This window comes from Lathamus discolor, chromosome 3 (genome assembly GCF_037157495.1).
Source record: "Lathamus discolor isolate bLatDis1 chromosome 3, bLatDis1.hap1, whole genome shotgun sequence".
In the NCBI taxonomy this organism is placed as follows: domain Eukaryota; kingdom Metazoa; phylum Chordata; class Aves; order Psittaciformes; family Psittacidae; genus Lathamus; species Lathamus discolor.
The window spans coordinates 53,911,913-53,939,635 of NC_088886.1; the positions used below are offsets into that span (position 1 = coordinate 53,911,913).

General features: G+C 36.9%; 1 protein-coding gene across 4 annotated transcripts in view; it reads right to left on the reverse strand.

Moving 5' to 3' along the window:
• The window catches only part of CAMSAP2 (calmodulin regulated spectrin associated protein family member 2), an 87,377-nt gene that overhangs the window by 41,467 nt on the left and 18,187 nt on the right, over positions 1 to 27,723 (reverse strand). For all 4 annotated transcript variants that reach the window (XM_065675244.1, XM_065675241.1, XM_065675245.1 and 1 more), the window contains exons 3-4: positions 3,199 to 3,360; positions 2,446 to 2,529 (exon numbers count right to left, since the gene is read on the reverse strand). In XM_065675244.1, the coding sequence (XP_065531316.1) occupies positions 2,446 to 2,529; positions 3,199 to 3,360 (246 nt within the window). The remainder of the gene's footprint in view (positions 1 to 2,445; positions 2,530 to 3,198; positions 3,361 to 27,723) is intronic.

Genomic DNA, 27,723 nt, shown 5'->3' on the forward strand with positions numbered 1-27,723 from the left:
ATCCCTAAATTAAATTTAGTTCAGGTTCAAAACCTGACCACACCTTAGAAATTCCAAAACTTAAATATCCAAAGGTGTTTGTTTGGCTAGAGCAGAAGGGAGACTGCAAAGTTTCTTTAATTTTAGAATGGAATCATCACTTTTTGAACTGCTGTGTTGGTAACAAAGAACCTAAATTACAAATGAGAGCCCCAGCCTGGTGGAAGGATGGTAGAAGACAGAAAAGATGAATAAAGAAACACTCCAGTTCCCCTTCATGACAAGTTTTAAAATAAAAATAGAAGCAGCAGTTAGGAGTTTGAAAACATCAAAGAAAGAAAATAAAACAATTGAATTCAGATACTGAAAATTAAGCTACAACTGAAATATGAGCATAGAAATGCTATACTTTAATATAGAGAAGTATAATTTAATTTACCCATAAAAAGGGAAAAACATGCAATATTACTACTTCAGTTAATACAAAGGCAGAATACAATCACCCCTGATTAGTATCTGCTGATACTAATAACTATCCCAGGCATAGCATGAAATGAAAGAAGAAAAAAAAAAAAAAGGAAGGAAATCACACTAATTATTATTCAGATTAAAATATAGACATATTTCAGCAATACCAAAACCTGGCATAGGAATTTAGCTATAAATATTACACAGCTCTGCTGAGATACAAAAGGTAGGGTAAATTCCATAAAGTAACAGACATATCACTGATTCTGAGCTATAAAAAGAAAAACGCATGGACTGATGCAGTATGAAGACAGATAACTAGGGAAAAAACACCTGGGTATCTGGGAATAAATACTAGGAGATGCTTGACAGGAGCCACAACTGCATTTGTACATCAACCAACAGACTATTGTTCTGATGGTGTTACAGCTTCACAATTCATACAAAACCACTACAAATGCATATACCATTTTTATGTGAATTTTTTATTCCGCTGTCTCCATTTATGGAATCAGAGGTACAGAGTACACGAGTCTCAAGAGCTGTTTCAAGAATGTTGACAATAAAGATATAAACTAAAATTTATAAAGTTTATAAACTAGAAATTTTATCTTGCTATTCCTAATATAAAATGCAAACTATAAGGGAACATAAACATTACTGAACGTTTACAAATACAGATAATTTTATGGCATTGCTCTGAATTTTCCCTTTGATACATATTTACCAAATTAAGACTCCCATGCACTCTGTATTTTTAAAAGTATTCTATTTCAAAGTGACCTAAAAACCACACAAAACTTCATACTATTATTTTCAGGAAAAAGAAAAATCACTAGAGAACAGAGGACCATAGGTTATCTCCCTAACCCCCATTTACATTTCATCTAAATTTGAGTAATTAACTGGTCAATGATATCTTATTCTCCAGATTTCTATGCTTTTATCACTATTGAACACAGGTTAAATTTTCCATATCAAGATATCTGCAGTAGGGTCACACTAATATTGTGAAAAATACCATTTTCTTTTGCTGAGTCATGTACATACCAATTAGCCTTCAATTATTCCTTATATTTAAAAAAGAGCCACAAGTGGAAAGACATTCCTTGCATTTATACTTTTTGAAGCTGAATTTCTAATCTAGCCAGGTAACCCGCAACTCCTTCAGAGTAGCATTCAAAAGGAGGTAGCTGCTTACATGAAAATGGAACTAGGATTACAGCTTTGCAGTGGCTAGGAAATTTGTTCTGCATTCAAGAGCAGGGGTAATACCAAAGGGTGTTCAAATTGATTACCAATTCCCCAATACTAATTATATCACAATAGGATAAATGATCTCATTCTGAAGCAAGCATTTTAACATACTCTGGAACTGTATTATATCCTTCCGTGTTTTGACGGGTATAATGCTTTTTAATTAACTGAGTTCCACAAACAAAAGGAAATAACCTCCTGTTAGGAAAGAGAATCCAATGTAATCTGGTTTTATCATATATAAAACCTGTAATCAACCAGTATTTTGGATCATAGCCACAGCAATGCTTCCTGTGATGCCACACACAGAATTTTCTTTTGAGATATATGCAATTCACAAGAAAAAAACATTAAAAATTATGAATAAAAATGTAGTGGTGTTTTTTTAATAAAAGATCTGACTACAGTTTTAATTCATTTGAAAGTATTAAATAACCTTAATACATTCCTTAGGACTAACATAAAAGATGTTTCCCTGCATTCAAATATTTATTTGTCAAAAAGGATAACTGGGAATAAAAAGTGCAACTTGACTTGTGTTACATTTAAATGGGCATATTCATGGAAACAATAAAACTAATAGCAAAATGACTGAATGCTAGAACTTTGCTTTCTTTAACTTGCAGTCAAAAGTTCAATGTCTGCAAATGTATATTTACCTGTACATACTGCATGCAAGTAGTTTTTGTGGACAGACGAAATGCTTACTCTTTTTTAAAGGATTTTAAGTCTTACTCCTACCTTTTGAACTCCTGCAGATTCTGCACCATGATGCTCTTTTAGTTTTTGTTCCTGTTCCATTATGTCTTTCAAATGCTCATTTACCTAGACACAAAACAGTTCATTCAGTGGTCTGTTATAAGAAAGAAGTAGAAATTATAAGTTTCCAAAAGATCTATAAATCACCACCACCAACAACTGAAAAGATGGAACAAAATTTTCAGACTATAGGCCTGAAGCGAAATCAGAAAACATCAGTTCAGATACAGTCTGGGGTCATTACTTGTTAGCTTTACATTGTACAAACGAACCTGCCCCTTATTATGTTTAATCATATCTGATTAACAGCACATCCTTGTTACTTTATTTGATTATGCAGTGAAGGTAGATTGCTTCAAGCAACATGTGTTTGAGTACAAACAGAATACCTTGCTTTTAAATCATGATAAATTATACAATGAGGTAACAACTCTCTGAGCCAAAGAGAATCTCAAGCAGCCGCTGTCATGACATCTCAACATGACAATCATTGCTAAGATGTCATACGTAATGTGTATGACAGTGTTTTATTTAGACTTCCCACTTTTTTTGTTCATGTAACTTGTTTATTCCTGGAAATTTTGCTTTTTATTATCCAAATACAGCACATGAAGGAACAGTCTATCAGACACAGTCTTCATATTCCTACATACATACATATCCTACCCACTCATCTCTGACTGAATCATATAGACTACAAAGAAAAATCACAGCTTGCTCTTCCAGTACTCATACCTTGTTTATCCAGTACATGACAGCATCTTCAATGTCATAAGGTAGATCTGTAGCTTGGAAGAAGGATGAATACTGCTGAGTGCATGCAATGACTTTGTCAACGCTGATCATCTCTACAGTGTATGCCATCATAAGAGTATCGATCATGGCCAAGTGAGCACTCTACAAAGAGAAGCAGCAATAGAAAACTACCTAATTAATCTGCAAATCAAAAGATCACTTTCTTATAAGTAATTTCTGAACACAGCTAGAAATTTTCCATCTGGCTGTCAGCATTTAACTGAAAGACAAATGAAGACAAACACACATAACAGATTTGAGAACGTAATATAGAGCACAAGGACACAAATAAAAAAAAAAAAAAAAGCTGATTGCAAATTATAAATAAATTCTGCAACAAAATTAACACCAAAACCAAGGAACTGGAAATGGAAAGAACAAGCAATTTTAATGATTCAAAAATTATTTAACTTCTTAATCAAGCTGAAGAGATCTCTTAAGCTTGCTATCTGAGTAAAAACAAAAAGCCCCTGCCTCAGGAGTGTTATTATTGAAAGTAAAAGCTGAGACTGACTGGTAAACAACCTTCATCATCATGAAAATGCTGCATCAATAAGTGGAAGTTGATCTTGTTTTAAAGGCATAATACAGGAAGAAGATGCAATTATACTATTCTTGAGTAAAAACCCAACATGTTAGAAAGCATTAAGTTTTCTTCTAGTAAACTGATTGTGTTATGCAGATTCAGCTACACATGCACTAGTAGATTTAAAATAAGCAGATACTGATAAATAAAATGCAGCTGCTGTTAAAAGAGGAGATATGTTTCTCCTGGTGTCATTACTGAAAGACAATGGCTGTTTCACCATTTGCAATAATAAAAAACACCCCCCCAGAAGTAAAAAAGCCAAAACCAAAACAACAACAAAACAACATAGTAACAAAAAAAGAGGATGACAATCAGGATTTACATTAGATTCTTTTGACTGAATAAGAAAATAATGGCTGTGTTTAGAGGCAGTGCCTACAGCTAAACAGATTTGTTCCTGCTTCACAGTAAGAACAGCAACAGCTAAGTATTAAGCTACATCTCCCATGAACCAGAACAATTTCAAAAGACAGTGTTTTTTAAAACACTGCCTTTAAACAGCTCAAGATGCAAAGATCCAAAACAGTTAACACCATCACTTCAGTTCTATTAACAAAATATTCATATAAACATCTCACAAGGTAGCTGTAACAGCCATGGCAACAGCAATGAACATGAGTCACACAGCAATATGCTATCTAACCATTATAGTTAAGGTAGAATACATACAGCATTTATTCCAGAATGCCCAGCAGAAAGAAGATGCAGACCCAGCCTGTGCTGCCCTTAGTGCTTGTATCACTGATGAAAGTGATGATGCTTGCCTCAGAAGCAAGCATCACACATTTAAGTTTCTTTGTTTGACCAAAAATAGGAGCAATCATTTTATCTACTAAAGACATTCACAAAACTGTTCCTGACAGCCAGCCTTTCTGGGATAAGCTCATTCTCTTTGGACCCTGGATGTGACCCAAGTGCCCCATCTGCCACACACCCCCACCCACGCTCCTAGCACAAGTAGCAGAGCTGGGCTGTGCCTCTTAACTCTTGTCACCAATGACCAGCTTATTCAGAATAAACTCTTTTCACCAAATTTATCTGCCTTATGAATTTATTTACAGACCTTCAGTTGACAACTACTGATACGAGTTCTTATGTGTGACTGAAAGAAAGAGCTGGGGAGCTGGATTCTTGCCACCCAAAGTATTTAAGAAGGAAAAGACAGTATTGCCCATTGCCAGCCTCTTGAGGAACCTGCATCCCAGTGTGAAATGTGACAATTCTATACACAGATACGAAAGAGTTACTCCTTTGTTGGCCCAGCAATGCAGTGCAGAGAAGGAATTCAAATAAGAGAATCACATTTACTACTAGTAAAGTCCTAAAACCTTGTGAGGGATTGCAGAGCTTGGATGAACCATACAAATCCATGCGGTTTTACAGCAGTTTCCAGCTCGGATTGCAGCGTCTTCATTATTTTCTTTAAAATCCAGGCAGGATTCTCAAAAGGAGATATTTTTAAAAAATAGTAATAAAATGAAGAATCTGAGTCAACTTGCATGTATCACCCTGAGAAACAAACTGCAAACTTGCTATTTTTCAATTAGAACCCCTCCCATCTTTGTTTTATAGGTAATTTAATACTAAAAAATTAACTATTAACATCTATCGATTTCTCCCCTAGAAAACAGCAAGCAACCAATTGAGCACATGAGATAACTTCTACTTAAAAAGTAGTTGTGGTTTTGTACTTTTTTTTAGGAGGTACAATACAAAAGAGAAAACCATTTAATTCCACAAACAACTCTGCTGAGTTTCTTCCAATTACTCTGCAAAGAGTCAGATAAACTGCATTCTTTTACATCTTTTAATTCACTAAGCTCAACAAGACAGACTAAATTAAAAACTGCACTACAAAAATAGTATCCCACTCTTCCAGACACAGGGCTTTATCAGCAGTAAATAGTACATAAAGATCCTATTTTTTGGTACATCTCTCACTGAACATTATATTTTAGATATAGCTGAAAAAGCAGAGGGAGAGGTCACTCATACTAGGTGGATCCAGAGTTATGACTGCATTATATAACAAGGAAGCAACCAAAGGGATACTGAGGGGAAAACACAGATACTATTCTGAGCTGGGCAGAAACTAGCATCAGCTGGTCAGCAATGTCTTCTTTCTCTGGACAGGCCTGCAATACAGTGCCTGAAGGATCTCTCCTGGCGCTGCTGATGACTGGTACCAATATGGTACCCTAAATGCTGCCATTTCCTTCAAGATGTCAGAATTCTGATATGCAGCATAAACCCCCCCCCCAAGGCAGGATTTCACACTGTCACACGCCTCCCACATCCAGAACTGAAGAAAGGCACATTTGAATAAGGACACATGATTTTGAATATATATATTTTAGAGAAATAATAATAAAAAAATCAGTAATATATTAAGTTACACAGAATAGGATACAAGCCCATTAGAGAAATATCTTAAGAAAATCAACCTCAACACAGCAGTAGTAAACAGGAAGTAATACACTGTTTTATCACAATGCTGTTATGCAGAGATTTGTTTTAATCCAATTAAAAAGAAATCTTTTCTTTCTTTGCTCAGTACACTGCAGTGGTGCAAAGTACTAAAGTCTTACATGGCACACCACAAAATATAAAAGAAATAAAATACCAGATGCTGGATTTTCAGAGGTATTTTATTTCCTAAGACACAAACATGGCTTTGTCTTTCCCAGCTACACCCTGCACAGAGCACAAGGGTTTTAATTTACTAATCTTTACAATCTCATGTAATTACTCGTTAGTTTCTGTCCTGTAATGTAGGTTACATAGCATTTAAGCAGCTTACTGAACTGTAGAAGAAAAATTATTCTGAGCATGACTGCTGATCTGTCTGCCTAATTTTTGATTACAGAGGTTGCTCCATCTCCCTTGAAGGACTGCAAACAACTTTATTAAAAAGTGTACTAAGCAAAAGGTGTATGTGTTAAGGTACATGCAGAGATATATGGATAAATACCACATACTATCGGCAGCTCTTACATTAATACTTACTACTAAGCATTTCTGTTCTTACCGAATTCAGTCATGTTTCAGTAATTTATTTTTTTTTTTAATTTTTTATGGAGGAATTTGGTCATACTAAAAACAAGGGCCTTCACACCAGTTCTCACTTGCACAGTAAGCAAATATATTTCCAGCTAAATTCCCTGAAGATTTTGCCTACACTAGATCAGGCACTTAAGCAAAGAACAGAGATGAGATCCCTGTAATTAGCTTGGTGTATATTTTTATCACCTTCCTATCAACAGCTTTGCATGTTACCAACTGTTTCTACCTGCTGAAAAAAGGGGCTCTAGATCCAGGTATTTCTCACAGTACAGTTGGAAACAGTAACTTGAAACAGTTACTTTGAGTTAATAGTAAGGTACAGATTAAATCTAATGGGCTTCATGAAACTTAGTCTGAAGATACTATATAAAAGTAAGCACTAAGATTACAAATACGCTGAATGTTCATAACAATAATTTATCTGTTAATGCTAACTTTAATTAATATTTTTAAAATTAAACTGAAATTCCCATAATGTTCTGTCAGTATATGCTAGTTCTTAAATTAATGTGACATTTCCTTGTATGATTATTACACAGATTGTTATCAAGACAGAGCAAAGATAACTAGAAAGAAACAAAGCAAGAAAAAAGAATACAATAATTAAAGACAGAGATCACCCCACAAAACCAGTCACTGAATTTATAACTGCTAGAAGGTGCAGATCACATGGAATAATCATTACAGAACACATACTTGAGGAGAAAAGGCAAGTAAAAACAGAGTTGTTGATATGCAAAATGAAAGACAGGAACAACAGGCAAGTAAGGGATTAAACACGCACAACAATGCAGTTTAAGGAGGCTGAGTAGCTTTAGTCCCCAGGCACCCTTTCCCAAACACCCTCCCTTAGATAATCCAAGTCTCATAATGAGATACCACCTAAATTCCAAATCTCAACTAAGAATGGAAAATTGCAGAATTCCATCTCAGGGAAAGCATAGGGCACAGCTTGATTCCACAAGAGGCAAGGAAGGAATTCATGAGCAGAGCCAATAGGTGATTACTACAAGGTTCAAAGCTACTGCTTCATTTCACTAACATTCTTATAGTAAAATGAAGATCGTTCTGATACTATAAAGGAAACAACAGTTTAAAAGATTTCAATCAACAAAATGGAGCAGTCTGAAGTAGTCAGTTCCAACCTTTGTGAGGATTTTTGGACCCGGTTCTTCTCTAGCCTCACAGAGTACTTACGTCTTGCACAATTCTAAAATAACCTCAGTTGTCTAGTTATTCTTGTCCTGCAATGGAATGATCACATTGAATTACCGCCTTACTGTATTTTCATGAAGAACAAGTGCTTGACTCTGATAAGATGCTTGTTCAGCAAGAACAGGCATTACTGAGTCATGCTTAACATACAGTAGCAGGTTCTGCAAGGTTTTTACCTTCAATATTTATTATAGCTGTCTGTTTTTGGTTAACTTTAAAAATTTAGTAATCAATACTATAAATATATATAAAACAAAACAAACAAAAAAACCCAGGATTTGTTAATGAGATACGTGCTGAGCTAAGCATTTTGACAGCACTTTTAAGTTCTTTTACCTAAGGTTTCTTCATTATGCTTGCCATGGAATTGAGTAATTTGATGTATTAGCTCAATCCTAACTAAATACATAACAGAGATTCCCAGATTCCTTCTGAATCATATAACCAAGCAAGACCTTGCCCCACTCTAGGCCATAATGATACAAAATACCTGCATGACTTGCACAGCAATCAAGAACCAGCAAATGGTGCTAATCACATTATTTTCATTTTGGCACATTTTATACTTTCACACTACCCACTTGGGATTCCCCCCCCCTGCTTTTAAAATATATTTAATTACTCCAGAAGTTGCCTGCATCATATTTACTGGAAAAAGCAAGTGCCTAATTAATGGCAAAGACCAAGAAGGCACTTCAGTGCCTTTATGCCAAGTGTTAAATGTTCAAACATATGACGTTTCTAGTGGATTAGTTAAAGTAAAATGAGAAATTAATGAAGGATAATTAATAACAAGGTAATTATACACGCTTAGATGAATAAATAGCACTGGCCTCAAACTTCCCAGAGTATTTTGTTTTTGCAGATAATTAAGGATTTTCCCAGGTCACACTGTCAAATCCTGTCCAGATACACCAGAAACAAAAATCTCTTACAAAAAATTATAATCTGTTACATATGTGCACTATCTCCCTGATCTTAGACTCTTAAACCAAGAACAAGCAGTAGATATAAAAAATACATCAAAATTTCTTCTGTCACAACCATCTCCACCAATCTTTGACAAACACAGGAGTGGGAAAAAGAGAAACAGGGTTCCATTTATAAACCAAGTATATCCATATATAAATAAAAAATAGTTCCTTCTTCCTGACTCACTCATACCTGCATAGCGATGACATTGAAAGCAGTGGTTTAACTTCTCTGGCAGCTCAGCTAAAATACCTGCAGAGGCAGTTATCACCAACAAGTATCCAAGCCTGTTCTCAGAACATCTGCTCTATGAACACAGCCTTAGGAGAGGTGCAGAACTACCACTTCTTCATGGAGATGCAGGAGCAGTGACCAGACAAGCTGGGTTGCTACGGAATTTGGGGTGAAGAGTTCAGATTTGAGGGATGTGATATAAGTACACAACAAAGGAAGCTTGAAAGGGAGAGAGAAGAGGCTGAGGTGTCCCCCCCCCCCAAAAAAAAAAAAAATATGTAAGGCTGGGTACTAATTCATAGAGATGAGAGGAGGAGGAAACAGAGACATGTCTTCTCCAGTGCACTACTTGTCCTGGCACTGTGTCACAGTATGCTACAAGTCCCATTGATAAAGCCACTTAGAGCCACTGCTCACTATGTTATCAGAGCACACTAGTTTTGAAACTCTGCAACACAAGACTTCTGGTTAATTGTCTTCAAAGTTAAATGTTGATGGACTTTTTTGAATGGCATCTTTTTTGCCCAGGTAAGTGATAAAACATGCTGACTAATCTACATTTCTGTTTTGCCTTTTTCTTAATAAGAAACTAGTGAGCTACTCTCACACTTTATCTCGGAATCCTTATAAAGGATTAATGTAAAAGGATAATCTGCTGGAAGTCATGCCATCAACTTGATATTACAACAATAATTTATGAGATTTTGCCTAAAGTAACACAGATGATGATATTTTACATAATTCTCAACATTTAACACATCTACTGCCAGAGGCCTTGGGTTCTTATGAGCTAAATTCTAGCAATGAGCTTTTTAGCACATAGTACTAATAAGAAAGAGAGACATGATGCTTAATTAGCACAATAGTACTAATAGTAAAATACCCTGGTTTGTTCAGGTTACTTCATTTGACACAACAGAGATTGGAAGGTTGATTACTCATTGCAACAAAGGATGAGTGTGTTTGAGATGGAATGTAACAAGTTGCTACTTTCTAGCATTTGCTGGAGAGAAACTCATAAAATCTGACAGAAGGATCTTAGAAACTTAGAAAAACTTGTATCAAGCCCCTTACCAAAGGAGGTCCAATTAGCTCAGGTTTCAAGGACTTCTCCAGCAGTTGAAATACCAGAGAATCTACAACCACTCTGGGCAATCACCTAATGTCTTCCATCATGTTTGAGTTAGCTGGTATTAGCACAAAATCCTGCCTCGTGGTATATAAATGGCTAAACTAAAATGCAGAGAAAGACTCTATAGCTCTCATTTGCATCAAATACCTAGATCTCAATGTCACTATGTTTCTATTGAGGTGTTTTGGTTTTTTTCTAATAAAGTTAAACTCAGAATGCTGCTTTCCTACAAATAGAGAGATGAAGTTTGCTGCAGTTCCCTTATTTCTCAGACCACAAAAGGATCAAATTATGAATGGCCATCTCCAACTAAATTCCAGGATTGTTTCAAAAAACCCTGCAACTCACATAAAGCCCAGTTGAACACTGCAATTGCCATGCTCCTCTGATACAGTATAAATGCAGAACACCTTCACTAGAAGTGTAGAAATGTGCGGACTTTAATCTAACATAATTCAGCCTACCATATAAAGCCTAAGTTGCTGCAGGACTGTGTGAGAAACTGAAACCAAACAGGACGCTATCCTTCAAAAGGGGGAAACAAGCGTGAGTTTCTACATGACAAGCCAGTATAAAACGTTCCTACATTTTCATCAGCAGAGCCTCCTTCTAATTTTCATTCTGCTTTTTTATGTATACCCTTATGTGTCATTTTTTTAAATGCTTCATTACTAACATTGTGGCGAGGCTGCATGTGCGCAGTTCTGACTGGCCTTCCAGGACAAGATTTTAATTCCTGCATTTTACTTAGTTTCCTCAGGAAATGCGCCTCCCAGCTGGAACGCATGTGAGAATCTTGACAAGACACAATACTGGAAATACAGACTTAAATTACTTGGGAAATGCATTTTAAAAACAACTTCTAATTATAAAAAAGAGATTCAGGGTTTTGTTGCAAAACACATCTCTGTTTGAGAGGTGACCACTCTCTTTGGTATAAATTCGTATTTTTATTGCATGTTGGGGAAATGTATCTATTAGCATCTTGGACAAAACACAAACAAAATAATAGTGTTGAAGCTAATGCCTCTGACTTGTAAGCATCCAAGACCTAGGGACAACTTCATTCTGTCACATGCCAAATATTACCAGCTTCTTATAAAGCTGCTGCTCAAGAACCTATGAAATGTTTCTGTGATTTTTGTTAAACTAATAATGTATGAAAATCTATTTTCAGAGACAGGAACATAAGAATCTTTCTTAGACTTAGCTCTCTTTGCTAATCTAGGAGAACACAGGCTCGAGAACTCAAAACATGATGTCTGCTCGTGTTTTGAGCATGAAAACAACCTTCAATTTTTGTATGAAGATATAAGATGAAATCTTCCTGCATTTGCATATGAGCAGGCTCCTAGCAAACTTCTTTGTTTCTTTATTAGCCATAAAAAAGGCAAAGAAATAAGGTCATCACACTTATTACTGTAATGACAATTACATTAAGAATAAGAGTTATTTGACCTTTTTCTCAAAGGTTTGAAGGAATATCACACTTATAGACTATAACACAGCTCAGCAAGACATGAGAGGGAAATTGACCTCATCAGACATTTTCTTCTAAAATAACAGCCAAGGTTAAAATTTCCCAATATCTTACTTAGATTAACTCTATCAGCAGCATTAAAGAAATTAAAACAGACACAGGAAATTATACTCATCACACAAAACCTGTTTTCCTATGGCTGTTAATGTAGTAAAACCTTTTAAGTGACAAGCTGCTAACTAACTGCATAACCAAATCAGACAGCTGACCAACATTTTTTTTTTTTTGTCTACTTATTAAAGGATTCTGACAGACCAGCCACAACAGTGTCTGCTAAACAAGGACATGAGGACCTGGTCCACAGTGGTGTTATAGTAGAAGTGCATTATGGTCATTTAAAATTAAGGTAGGGCTTCTTCAGAGAAAGACTCATATATATACACACACACACAGAGAACAATTATTTTAGTGTAACAATTATTTTATATATAACTTACAAAGGAAAAGCAATCCGCACACCATCACAGAGATCATTCTGCTCTACCAGTAATCCTTCTTAACAGATGATTTGCACCCAGGTATGTTAACTTCATCCATTGCTGTAGATTTCTGCAGGACATCTGGCTGTAGCTCCTATCACTTAAAGCTTCTGCTAAGCATAGGGTCATACAGGCTATGTCTGCATCAGGAACTGCTGCAGATCAGTAAGAGCAGATTGGTAGACAGAAAAGGGTTGTGCTGAGGATAGGATACCTACGATACAGGCTTCTGTTGTTAACCATCAATCTACTTTGAAAATCAGCTGGAATTTTAGCAGACTACTAGTAAGGCAATGGACTGTCCTTCTATCAGTTTTCACAAAAATGGGAAGGTAAATGAAATAGTAACTAAAGCTTTTCTTAAAAATTACTTTGGTGAAGGCATAAAAAACAGTTACAGATACGGTACCATCTTCAGGAAGCACATTTTCTTTCTGTTCAAAAATGAAAAGGGTAACTAGCTTGTGGCCTACATAAAGACTAGAATGCTCTTTTCCAAAGAACTAAGAACTAGAGACTACTTCTCACTTAAGTGGCAACCAAGGTAAAATGATGCCAGTTTTCATCCTTCACAAATATCTGTTTGCAAACTGATGCATTTTATGGCATGAGAATGAAGTGAAAAAGTTTTTTTCTTCCACCTCCCTTTGGTAATGAAATAACTGCCAGTTTTCTAAATCTATTTAAGGATTAAAACAATAATCCAGACAATCATGTTCTCATTCCTCATGCCTTTTTGGTTCATAAAGTTATTCCAGGAGGTGTTGCATGATGAATAGCTCTCAAAACTGTAAAGTCAGTTGCAGCAATAACCTATTCACATTGTAATAAACAACTGTTTTCTTTGGCAAAACATCACTCCTCCTTTTCTCCCCAACTTATCCAAGCTGAGTAAAGAGGACACAGTGATAAATGGAACAAAAGACAGAAAACAACTTCAGCAGAAAAAAACAATATAAAACCACGAAAAATGGTTAACTCCTTTTGTTTTTGAAGTAATACACATTCCAATGACTTAAGATGGTGATTACCAGATTTGCCGTGCTCCCATGAACAGGAGTAAATACCAATAGTATTATTTGAAACCTCTGCAACAAGCACAAGATACGCCAACGCATGCTGCCCAGAAACCATACAACCCCTTCTCCTAATGATAAAACCTTTGCTTTAGCAAAAGGAATGACCCCCATTTATGAACCTCAACCATTAAATCACCTTGTTAACTGGAAAGTGGAGGGGAAATAAAGGGAGGAAAGCAATGGGTAAGTATTTTATAGCTGCCTTTGAATGACAGATTTGGAGACCAAACAAACATCAACTTCCATCAGCAGTGAAATATACTGCCATGGAAGGCCCAGTACAGGCCCCATGCAAGTGATAGGTAGAGGTGTAGCGCGTGTCATTATTAACTACACGGTTTTGAAAGTCAATAGGGTACAACCACAACACAAAGATCTTTGCTGAGCAGTTTGGGTGTAGAACATTTAATGGAACTAAAACCACTTTTTTTTGGAAGAGTTGCAGATTAAGGTGGTGTGAATAGTAAGGACTGCAGAGCAACAATACCACGCCAGGCCAAAATCTGGGGAGAGGTACTGCTTTAAGAAGTTAATTGATGGGTTTTTTTATTGGACTAAATAAAGCAGGAATTCTTGTTTCCTGATTTTTCTTAACGCCTTTTCTTGCTCTGTGTTTTGATGTCTGTTTGTGGTTTGGTTTTTTTCTCTCTCTCTTCCTTCCCTTGTTCTCATTAAAGTTATAAATTGACTGTCATCTGTTCTTTCTTTTCAAGCATCCAAACACTGTAATCCCATAATCATTAACTGGGGTAGATAATTATTGAGAAACTTCTGTGAACTGCATGTGAGGCAAATTGCTGGACATTTTAGCAACCAATTTAAAATCACCAGATTCAAATATATTACATCAAAATTGAAAGCAGCATCTGTATCTTCTGTTACCTAAATACCCAAAAGACTATTTATCTAACCTAAACAGCTGGCTGTCTGTACAGGCAGGTCAATCTGTAGTATTTAAAAAAGTTTTTAAAATTTAAAAATTTTAGCAAAGAAAACTCTTACAATACACATTATAGATATAAAAGAGGGGGCAGAAGAACTTAATCTGTGTTAAAAACTGAAACTTTTCAATATTTTAAAGCTTGCTTTATAAAATAATTTAGACAATTTGGGGATTGCTTCATAATGTGAACTATTCTCAATATAGGGGCATAACGGTAAGTTGAACTGTAGTTGCTCAGTTGGTTTCTTACATCTTAGTATTTTACTCTATTATAAACAATGATGACTTTTATTTACTTATTTCCTATACTTTTCAATTGCTGCCAAAAGTAATCTTATGGCCAGTAAGAAATACAAACGTACCCCCAAAATATCATACACCTGAATGCCCAGTGATATAGATGTTGATGCTAATCAGTCCCGCAGTGAAACTGCCGTTTGCAGCATTTTCATGGTAATCGAAATGACTTTTCAAATCATTATTAACATGGACATACAGCTCACTGTATTCATGCTGAAACACAGAGTTGTTGCCATTTTGAGACTTATTACTAAAGAACTATCATAAAAATTCTTTTCCAAGTTGTGTTGGATATATATGCACACACAGCAAGCAAGGCAAAGAGGCACTACCGAGCTCCAAGAAACATCACAGGCTAGATGAATGCCAACCCTACAAGAGAACGTACACGTTTTCTCCCTAAACAGAGGGCATTGCAATATTTTAGCTTAATACCTAGTATATTAAATGCAGCTACAGTGGATACAATTAAAGCTTTATTTTATTATCCCACAGCAAATCAAAGGAACAGGTACAGAAGTGAGATATCTCAGATGACTGAACAACTATTTCGTAAACTTATAATTATTGACAGAGATCAATCCCACATGCACCAATAGCATTACTATAAGTATTAAGTTTCATTTCATAAAGACAATTTCAAATTTTAATATTGTTGCAAAGGAAAATGACAAGATAAAAATCAAGCAAAATGAACTGATAAAAACATTAATATCAGTACACATGCCTTCTGCTGTGTCTGGCATTCTTGACTGGAGTGTTGGAATGGAAGGTTACAGGCTCTTTACAAAGGACAGGCCTGGCAGGCGGGGAGGGGGAGTTGCCCTTTACGTTAGGGATAGGCTGGAGAGTATGGGACTCTGTCTGGGGGCAGGTGAGCAGTTTACAGAGAGTTTGTGGGTCAGGGTTAAAGGGAAAACAGCTGTGGGGGACATTACTGTGCGGATCTGTTACAGGCCGCCTGATCAAGGAGAACCTGTGGATGAAGCACTCTACAGACAGATAGGCACAGCCTCACGCTCTCAGGCCCTTGTTCTCATGGGGGACTTCAACCACCCTGACATCTGCTGGAACGATGGCACTGCACAGCACAAGCAATCCAGGAGGTTCCTTGATGGTGTGGAAGACAACTTCCTTCTGCAAGTAATAGAGGAGCTGACAAGGAGAGGTGCCATGCTTGACCTTGTGCTCACCAACAGGGAAGGGCTTGTTGAGAATGTGGTACTCCAGGGCAGCCTTGGATGCAGCGATCACGAGATGGTCGAATTGGAGATCCCCAGGACAGTGAGAAGAGCGTGTAGCAAGCTCACGGCCCTGGACTTCAAAAGAGCAGACTTTGGCCTCTTCAGGAGCCTACTTAGTAAGGTTCCATGGGATATAGCCCTGGAGGGCAGGGGGGCCCAAGACTGTTGGTTGATATTCAAGGATCACCTGCTACAAGCTCAGGAGTGCTGCATCCCAACTAGAAGGAAGTGCAGCAGGAGGGCCAGGAGACCTCCTTGGATGGATAAGGAGCTGCTGAGGAAAATTCAAAGGAAAAAAGAGGCTTATAAAAAATGGAAGCAAGGACAGGTGGCCTGGGTAGACTACAGGGATGTTGTCTGGGAAGCTAGGGACCAGGTTAGGAAGGCTAAGGCCCAGTTAGAATTAAACCTAGCCAGGGATGTTAAGGATAATAGGAAGGGATTCTACAGGTACGTAGCAAACAAAAAACAGACTAGGGACAAAATAGGCCCCCTGAGGAAGCTTTCGGGAGAACTGGCTACGCAGGATTTGGAGAAGGCTGAGGTTCTGAATGACTTCTTTGCCTCGGTCTTCACTGGCAAAGGCTCTGACTGCACCACCCAGTTCTTAGAAGGTAGATGCAGGGACTGTGAGAATGAAGACCTTGGGCCCACTGGAGGAGAGGATCTGGTTTGAGACCATCTTCAAAATCTGAACTTGCACAAGTCCATGGGACCTGATGGAATCCATCCGCGGGTCCTGGAGGAGCTGACGAATGAAGTTGCTAAGCCACTGGCCATCGTATTTGAAAAATCATGGCAGTCAGGTGAAGTTCCCGAAGACTGGAAAAAGGGAAATATAACCCCCATTTTCAAGAAGGGGAAAATGGAAGACCCGGGGAATCACAGACCAGTCAGTCTCACCTCTGGGCCTGGTAAAATCTTGGAGCACATTCTCCTGGACAACATGCTAAGGCACATGAAAAACAACAAGGTGCTTGGTGACAGCCAGCATGGCTACACTAAGGGGAAATCCTGCCTGACCAATTTGGTGGCCTTCTATGATGGGGCTACAGAATTGATGGATAAGGGCAAAGCAGTTGATGTCATCTATCTGGACTTGTGCAAAGTGTTTGACACTGTCCCACACTACATCCTTCTCTCTAAATTGGAGAGATATCAATTTGATGGATGGACCACTCAGTGGATAAAGAACTGGCTGAATGGCCACACACAAAGGGTTGTGGTCAATGGCTCGATGTCTGGCTGGAGACCGGTAACGAGTGGTGTCCCTCAGGGATCAATGTTGGGACCGGTCTTGTTTAACATCTTCGTCGCTGACATGGACAGTGGGATTGAATGCACCCTCAGCAAGTTTGCCGATGACACCGAGCTGTGTGGTCCGGTTGATATGCTGGAGGGAAGGGATGCCATCCAGAGGGACCTTGACACACTTTAGAGGCGGGCTGATGCCAACCTTATGAAGTTCAACCATGACAAGTGCAAGGTCCTACACCTGGGTCGGAGCAATCCCAGGCACAGCTACAGATTGGGCAAAGAAGAGATTCAGAGCGGCCCTGCAGAGAAGGACTTGGGGTTCTGGTCAATGAGAAAATGAACATGAGCCGGCTTCAGTGTGCGCTCGCAGCCCAGAAAGCCAACCGTATCCTGGGCTGCATCAAAAGGAGCGTGACCAACAGGTCGAAGGAGGTGATCCTGCCCCTCTACTCTGCTCTTGTGAGACCTCACCTGGAGTATTGTGTGCAGTTCTGGTGTCCTCAACATAAAAAGGACATGGAACTGTTGGAACAAGTCCAGAGGAGGGCCACAAGGATGATCAGGGGACTGGAGCACCTCCCGTATGAAGACAGGCTGAGGAAGTTGGGGCTGTTCAGCCTGGAGAAGAGAAGGCTGTGTGGAGACCTCATAGCAGTTTTCCTGTACCTGAAGGGGGCCTATAGGGGTGCTGGGCAGGGACTCTTGGTCAGGGATTGTAGTGACAGGACAAGGGGTAATGGGTTAAAACTTAAACAGGGGAAGTTTAGATTGGATATAAGGAGGAAATTCTTCCTGTTAGGGTGGTGAGGCACTGGAATAGGTTGCCCATGGAGGTTGTGAGTGCTCCATCCCTGGTGGTGTTCAAGGCCAGGTTGGATGAAGCCTTGTGTGGGATGGTTTAGTGTGAGGTGTCCCTGCTCATGGCAGGGGGGGTGGAACTAGATGATCTTGAGGTCCTTTCCAACCCTAACTATTCTATGATTCTATGATTCTTGAAGCTTTTTACTCAGATTCTACTTCAAATACTTTTATCATTCATTAACATGACCTTTACAATGGCTTTTGAATTAATCTCTAACTGACTATACTGGAATTCTCTTCACTAACTGTAAATTCTGTCAACTATAAACTCTGTCAACAATTATAGATGTATCAATCACAGAACACAAAACTTATTTTGAATGCTGTCTTTATCTTAACTTTTTGTTTTGAACAAAAGTGAAAAGGATGTTGCAGCGTAGGATAGGCGATGGACTGGAAAAAATAGGTATTGGCCCTAGTAAAGGAAACATGCAGTCACTAAAACACATCAATCTGAACAAGCTGATATAAACTCCAAGATTCCTTAAGTTTCACCATTAAGGGTATGGAAAACACTATCTGCAGATGCCTCTCAACTATTAAATGATATACAAGGCATATGACAACCTATGACTCCATCAGTTACTGAATTCAGTCAAATAGTATAGATTCACACTGTGTCTACCTACAAGTTCTGATGATGGATGAAGTGCATGCTCATCTAATTTAATGCAACAGCATTTCATATCTTGTTTTTATTGCTGTTCTAAGACTATTATGGGAGAGTAAGGATAAAGAAAATAAATTCATTACTTTCTCAGAAGTCCCCTGGCAGACAGCTCAAAGCTTCACTCCTGTGTTCAGTAATTTAGTGATCTTAAACTCCTGGATGCTTGCCTTTAGACAGTCACGTCCGTCTTAGCACCTCATGTTGCAGACACAATCATAAGCCAATAGAAGCCAGTTTTAATATGTTACAAGTGCTACCTAATACTAAATGAACTAAAACTTACTGTTCTTTGCATTCTTTATGTCTTATTTCCCTACTTGCAGATTGAGCCCAGTGACACGGTTGCTCATATATACACACGTACAAATATATCTATAGGAATAAGATGTCAAAGTAGCTTTTAATGCACATGGAAAATAATGTTACAACAGGTTTTAAAGAGAATGAATCAGTCATTCAGACATCATTATCAGTATTCCCTTGGGATGTGCATGAGACATGTTGTCTTATTTAGGGACTAATAATCACAGAACAGTATCAACATCATGCTTTTGCCAGTGTCTCAAGACTACTACTGAAAATGTCACTCCAGCTTCCTTAGCTTTCCAATATTTGGTATTGCCATTATTTTTTTACTTTTTTTTGTGCACAGTAAGTTACAGAAATAATATTCCCAAATCCATTTTTACAGATACTTGCGTCTATATTAAAACTTTTTTGGTTTTAAACAGATTATTTTTACAGAGTAATCAATCATTACAAACACCAGTTGTTTATTTTTCCAGACATTTGCTTAACAAGTCTTGTTCACCTGTTGATGAAATTATGACTTTTTCATTCCACTGTTACCCTGGTCCAATGTGAAAACTTATTACACTCAGGTATTTCAACAAGACACTGGATACAATTATTTAAATAATAAAAACTCTGTCACAAAGACTGATAATCAATGTATTGCTAAGATATAGTACTGAATATATCTGTATTTTGAAATATACTGCATATAGTTACAGTAAAATATGCTGCTTGATGAGTTAAAGACAAACCATTCTTTCACAAAAATAAAAATTATATATAGGCCAAATTATAGTTTTCTCTCTCAGTTTCCAGATTTTTTTTCTGTATTTGAAGATTATAATAAACATTTTCACTGAAATAGTAATCAACCCTACCTTAACTACACAATCTAATCCAGAGAAAACAAGTGACCTATCAACTTTTCAAATTTCACCTCAAAATATCATTTATGTCTTTCAAAGAAAAAAGTCACAGTTGGGGATAAAAAGAAGAGAAAACGAGTGAGGTTGTGAGGTAGACATAAAAAAGGAAGAATAGCTTCAACATCCAAGAATCGTAGATGACGCTTGAAATTTCTTCAGCTAAAAATATTGTAGAAAACAGTGATTAGCAGGTAGTACAGTATTTGTAAACACATTGTAAACACCAACTAAAACTTAACTGTTAATTTCAGCTGGAATAAAAGTGGAAAAGTTCATAAAAGTAAACAACCTGGTATGTTGTTTTAGTAAATGCTATCTGCACAAAAACATTCAACCTTTTCAACTGAAAATTAATTAGCAGTTTTAAAGTCTATGTGAACTGTACAACTTTGTACAATTGTTAATGTATTTGCCACTCTAAAACATCTAAGTACAAAATCTGTTACTTTAAAATTAGTTTTTCTAATAGATCTTATTTGAGGAGTTTGGCAATACCAATTTCAGGTCATAGATAAGATCTGGGATAAACATTCACTTATATTTTCTAGTACTTTAACACAGAATTACATAACATTATCTCTTCTTCAGGAAAGCCTACACCTTGAGACAGTTTTTAGCATATTTGTAGCCCTGAGACAGTATTTAGTGAAAAAAAAAAAAAAAAAAAACCAACAACCCACTCAAAAAAAAAATCAACAAAAAAAGGAAGAAAAAACACCAATAATAATTTACTCCCCACTTTGAAGTTTTCTTATTTCTCATACTGAAGCAATACTTCAAGATCAAATTCTCTGAAAGCTTCTAACACTCTTGACAAAAATTCCCATTTGTCAGTGTCAGTTTTTCTGTTCATAGACTTCCAATAAATCTTCCTACATATGGACCTACTACGAGTGCAGTGGTAAAGTCCTGAAAGTACGTTACTCGTAAATTTGTAAAGAAAAGCAGTTTCATCGTTCTGTAGGTCCTGTACTTTGCTGATTGAAAACTAAGAATGAAGCAAAGGTTTTCTCCGCACCTCCCCCCTCCCCCCCCTAGTGCATATCAGCTCAACACTTCTCAGTGGAAGCTCTGAGCTGTGGACTTCATTTTCATCTTGTTACTTTGCAAAGTTAACCTTTGCTTAAACATTTTGTGACTGAATTCCACCTGCAATTGGTGCAATACTAGTAAGTGGTACCAGTTATCAGTTTAATGTATTACTAGACTAACATTAATAAAATTTAGAAAGTTCAATTATTATAATCCATTGCTCTCTTTAGGATTTTCCTGTTTTAATCAAAATCCCTTATTTTGCCCCCAGAAATTATGACAATAAGGTAAGAGATAATGGCAGGTCTAGCTGCCAACACATTAGCAACGTATTATTTTAATCTGCAAAGTACCACGTATGCTGATGCCATTGCAAGAAGCAGAGGAGGAGAGGTGGGAGTTATGCTGCAAGAGAGAAAAAAATTGTCATCCTTCTGGAAAAAGATATTCCTGGCAATAGGTTTTATCACACCATGCCTACATATAGATCTTGAGGTCTCTGCTTCATTGGGGCTGTCACAGATTGATGGTGCCCTTTAGATAACATAACTGAAGCACTTTCAGGAAGAAGCTCTACACACTTGACTCTGGTTATCCTTTAGTTACAGAAAGGAAGAAAGTGGAAAGAATTTAAGTTCCTCTGTGACAATGAAGCTTTGTGCACTGATGGACTGTGTGTTCTGGTCTCAGTAACTTCACTTCCTTTCCCACCCAGCCATCACTCTAAATTTCCCCAAAGATCCAGTTCCCATTGCAAGTGCTTTGTTATCTCTCATTTTTACTCCGACCTGTATCTTGAAGGTTTGCCCTTAACTAACCTCAATATGTACTAGCTCAGGAATCAAGATCATGAGAGTATATAGCTGTTTGGTCTGCACTTCAGCCTTTGCTTTGGCAAAGGGGTGAATTTTACTCACTCACCTTTAGTTCAGAGTTTAGCTCCAATAAGAGCTTGTACAAGAAAGAATTTGTAAAATCAATAACCAACAGAACATAGATATAGGCCATCCTTAAGTGGAACAAATGACAAAACCAAATACCATTTGACAAGGATTAAACTTGCAAAACCAGATAATCTTTCAAATTTCTTTTCAAAGAAAGGTACAGAAGCAATGCAGAGAACAAGAAATCTGCAGTGCATGCCTCCAGGAAAACTTAAAGGCAAATTTAGTCAGCGGTTATACAAAAATAATGGCATGGTTCCAGATAAAATAGCTATTTGGAAAAAAATTCTAAATGGCTACAGTTTGGGTAAGACAACAAAAGCAACAATATGATAAAAAATAATATACTTAGAAAAAATAGAAAAATAGTCTTGCATGATTTTGACTTCAATTTAGCCATCAAGATGGTAGCCAAGATGAGTATTTTCTAAAAGTAACTACGAACCAAGAGCTTTGTGTAGTAAAAAGCAATGTAAATGGTAATAATAAGTTATCACCCCAGTGAATGGAGTACCTTCTTCTAAGTGCTGGAAGGCTTTTGTGCTGCTGTTCAATGTTTCAGCCTTAAAAAGATAGCTACTAGCTCAGTTCTTTGGTAACTGAGGACTCTAATTGCCTTTAAGGATAGGAAATAACAGCCTACAGGGAAACATCTTGCTTCTATTACAAGTATAGTGACCTCTAAGCTGTTACTAATATCTTTCACTTTATTCAATAGAGTTCTAATTTTGTCTTCTAATATTTTTTTTAGTTATTGATAGCCTTTGGATTATCTGTAAATCTGCCAATTTCATGTATAACCCAATCTCCATCTCAGAGTCTAGAGCAAATAAAGAAAAAATATTATAAATTTACAAAAGGATGTAAAGACAAGCTCGCTGTGCATATTGAGCTATTCTTTCCATACCTAAGAACACTAGGAGCATTCCAAAAGACTAGAAGAAATGAAACAATGGATTTATTTTTTTTTAAAGTTAATACAACACAAGTAATTCAGGCCCCACATCCTTCTTCTGATCTCATGCAAAATTATTACAAAGGCAATAAGCAGCTTGATATAGATACATATAAATTATTAATGTAAAGATAATGCTAATTAAAACATGAATTTATAGAACGTAAGACACTTTTTCAATTCACTCATAGCGTAACTGAAAAGTTTAAGACTGTCATTGTGAGTGCAAAGCATTTAACATGATACTAATACATTCTGATTAACTAGAATTTTTAATGCTAGATACATTAAACTTTTCTATAATCTTGTTAACTAAACTGAAAACATAATTCTGAGCACAGAATCACCCGTGAATATTTCCAAGAAAACTCATCCCTGTAGTGTAGCAGCCTGATGTTTTTTTACTATTTTTACCAGTGACCTGGAAAGAAAACCTCACTGCTGATCAGGTTTAAAGAGAATGCAATTTATGGGTAAAGTAGTTAAGGAAGAAGATGAATCAGAGGACTGGAGGGATCAGTTATCCCTCTAAATTTGGGAGGGTAAGAAGAGAATCAAATAAGGCACATGGAAATGAAATCACCTTACCTGAAAAAAAAAAATAAAAAAAGCAATCTATAGCAATCAGAAAGGTACTATCTTCTCTAGTAGAGGGAAGGTTTAAAGTTGTTTAAGTAACCTAAAATAATTCACACCACAGCCATATGTACAATAGGAGCTTAATTGTGTTTCTGTCATTAAGACATTAAATCTTGTTAGAACAAGAAAGGCTGCATTATCCTTCTCCCTCCTCCATAATCACTACAAGCCAATAATACCAAGACACATGCAGCCTGTGACATAAGTTCTCAGTTTCCCTATGTTTAGGGAACACCAGAGAAATTACCTCTCTATGCCTAGAGGCATGCAGGTATTATTACTTTAATCTTTTTGTTTTGTTTTATGGTTGAGAGTACATAGGACTTCAGCAGGCCTGTGTTTTCCCCCCACAGCTTTGACCGGGAAAAGTAAGAATTTTTAGGCATATGCATGTGCTGACTTAGAGAAAAGACAATTCAGGATGCTAACTAGCAATAAAGAGAACAAAAAAATTGTACTAGAGTACCTGGGGACACCCTTAACACCTTAGAAAACACTGGAATAATTTGATGCCATTATTGCCTAATTATTAGACTAAAACTGATAGCAAATTCAGCAAGTTAATTAATTGGGCAGGACTTCCAGCATCAGAATTTTCTTCTCTCTAGCAGTTCTTTGCTAGTATCTATACGTATTTCTTCAATAACTCCATCATTACCATACTATTTTAAGTTTTTTCTCTATTTGTTCCTGTTGCTGAAGAAAAATAATAAAAGCAAGAATCTGAAGAATCTATTTCTTTGCAGGTACCTATATATTACATACATTTTACCACAAAAAAGAGCAGTCACACCATTTTTTCTTTGTTTTACCCAACATACACAAACACGTCTTTAGAGGGAAATTCTAAAAAACACTAGACAGGTCTGGTTTTGCTTCTGGGAGTGGGGGAGTTAAGAAGAGGGTAAGGAGGAAAAAAACCCACCAAAATATTAAAAAAAAAAAAAAAAAAAAAGAAAAAGAGTAAAACCTGTTCAAAATCGTGAGCTGTAACCCCATGTAGTCCTGTATTCCACTTAAATTATGTTTCGGTTTTGCATAGAGCAAAGGCATTAATGTAACATGATGCTAAAAAGTGAATCAAGCTCCTTATAAAAGCTGGCTGCCTCCGCAAAACCGTACTACAGAAACATATCACACAGATTTACAGGATTCTTTCTATGTAATCGACAACTCTGACAAATACTTCAAAGCATGCCCTTAAAAAGAGAAATCAAGTACAGGGTATTTTCCACCAAAACACATGTCACTAATATATGATATATTCCATTTCAAAATAACCTTATTTATGATGGAGAAAACACAAAAAAGTCTGTATTAAGCTTCCACATGGAGAACACGTAAGAAAATCACTGATAAGGTGACACTATCTGACATCAGCCAGTATAACCACTCACATGTGAGCACACAATGAATGCCATGCTGTCACGGCAGGGGCAGCTCACATGCAGGTCTGTCAACTGCAGATGCTTGTTAGCAAAAAATGCACCAATACCTGTTGTGCCCTACAAGCCTTGATAAGGCCAGTTAAAATCCTGGGTCCAGTGTTCAGCACAACCTGTTAAGACAGGCTAGTGCCAAACTGAAGACATCTGGAATGAAGGTAAGGTTTGTGAAAAAAAGTGAGGGAGGGAAATTACCTGCCCCACACATCAAAGGCTGCTGCAAAAAGTAAGGGAATAAACCTGTTCGTGTTCATAGTAGACAGAAGACAAAACAAAGGGCTGATACTGCAGAAAATATTTCAGAAGAAGGAGACAGCAGAGTTCTGACTGTTGATATGATAAAATAAAGCCGTCACTGCCCCCAAGTCCCAGAGATTCATATTTAACCTGCCACTTCTTTATCAAACCAGTTTAAATAAATTTCAATACATACTTCACATTGTACATCCTAATTTCATAAATACTGTTAGGTGTTCCAAATTGTGTTTCAAACATCCAACCTGCAGTGTATCAAGAGCTCTTGCAATTTTTGGGAGATGTCACCAGTCTTGACAACTGACTGATCTGCATCTCTAGCTACTGCTAAATGATTATATAAGTTATGATAAAGATAGCTTTCTCCAATATACCAAAAAAATTAAGTTGTAGGAAATTTTCCTGACATAAACTTTTCTATTTATCCACTAGTCTTAGACTCATGGTTCAGGAAAGCAAAGATATGTTTTATATTGAGGAATACCCTTCCTAATGACTTTCTGATGGATGGGGAAAGCTAACAATCTTCCACATTTGTAAGAGACAATTTGTTAAACAGCGAATTTATAACTCAAATAGTTTAACAAGTTACCAGGTAAGGTTTTAACACAAGTGTCAAAATGTTTTATTTATATAGGACCAATTCTACTGCGTTTTGCTTTGGGTAATTAGGAGATATATTTCTGCAAGGTAATAAAAATTTCCTACTAGCTCATTGAAAACCTACCACTTCATATAAATGACTCAAGTGCACTGCTATTTACTGCATTTCCCTGTGTGTCAAACAAAAACCAGACATATTATGTAGACCTTGCAAGATTTTGTTCATTCAACTTCAGGAAAAGAAAAAAGATAATCCCATAATGTTGTTAAATTCCACAGTTCTTAAAAACAAAGATTTTAATGTTATGACGCACCCGCTGTGATGACAGAGTGTGCTCTTCGCTGACAAACGAGGGCAGAGTGCCAGGACTCTGTGTGCAGATTAACAAATGCACATTCGCAGTGTTCTTTTGTACTATACTGGAGCAGCTGCTGCATTATGGTGAGAACAAACTATATTCCTTCAACAGCTAGTACAGTTTTGTCCCCTGGTTGCTCTATATACTACAGAGAGCTGGTAGCGAAGCTCTCCTTATGTTTACATGACAGACATACACCTCCTGCTAAAAGCAGCTCACTATTTTCCATAATAGGAAGAAAGCAGTGCTCTTAACTAAGTAACTGTCTGCTACCACCATGCAAGAGTTTTAGCTTTCCCCTATACAGAAGAAGGGTATTAAGAGATATTTCCCTTAGTATAATTTAAGCGAACTGATGAAGACATTTTCTAGGTTGTCTGTGAAACAACGAATACATCTTTTTCTAAACAGCTTAATTACTATACTCCAAAATACACCTAACCAAACAGAAGTAAGACTGTTCCTAAACATTTATTCTAATAACTTTTTTTATGTGAAGACGTACAAAGAAAGTTCACAGTAGCAAGCCAACAGCCAAAATCTGAAACACACTAAACAGTGTTGTTGAAACAGGAAGAAAATATTCATAATCTGTGTTTAACAGAACAGTATTTCCTTCAAGGCTAAGGAAAAGACTTCCTGACGCATTTGACCATTTTCTACATGGTATCTGGCATTCTTCACAGACTTTAATTCATACTATCAATTTTCATAATTCATACCTCCTTTTAACTGCTTTTCCTTATTGGGCTTCAGGAGTCAGTATTTTTGCTCTGTTTTTCAGGTTGGGTTTTTTTTGCTATTGTTTACTGCTGTTTTGGGGTTTTGTTTATTTTTATTTCAAGAACCATCACCATCCCCTTTTTATTTCCCCCCAGGTAAACAGCAGCATAAGAAAGAACACTAAGAACACTATCAGAACCTCTTTAGTTCAAAACTGTAGTTTGCTCTAGGCAGAATACCAACTATTCTTTTCAGCCCTCACATGTTCCTAAGTAGCAAGGAAGTGAGTAAGACAGACAACCATCAATAATGACACACTGCATTATTTTCTCAAGAAAGGCACAAGACTTGACTTTAGGAGGTACTACCTTGTCTTGAGGTACACGTTTACTTTATTTCCTGTCACCATATCAATAGCAACAGTTTCGTTTATTTAGTATATCATGTATCTTGACTAGAAGATGTGTTGCAACATTCTCATTTTAGTAAAAAGTTCATTAAATGTAACTGTCACAGTTTTACATTAAAATACACATGAGAATATGTTGCTATTTCTGAACATTGCCTACTATGTTCATATGGCAAAGGCAAATGTAAGGCCAGTTCTGTATAGTGCACAGATTTTATCTCAGTTTAAGAACACACTTCCAGTGCAATACAAGCAGCACAGTCTGTTCAATAGGTCTGCACTGAAATGAATCCTGTTCTTAAA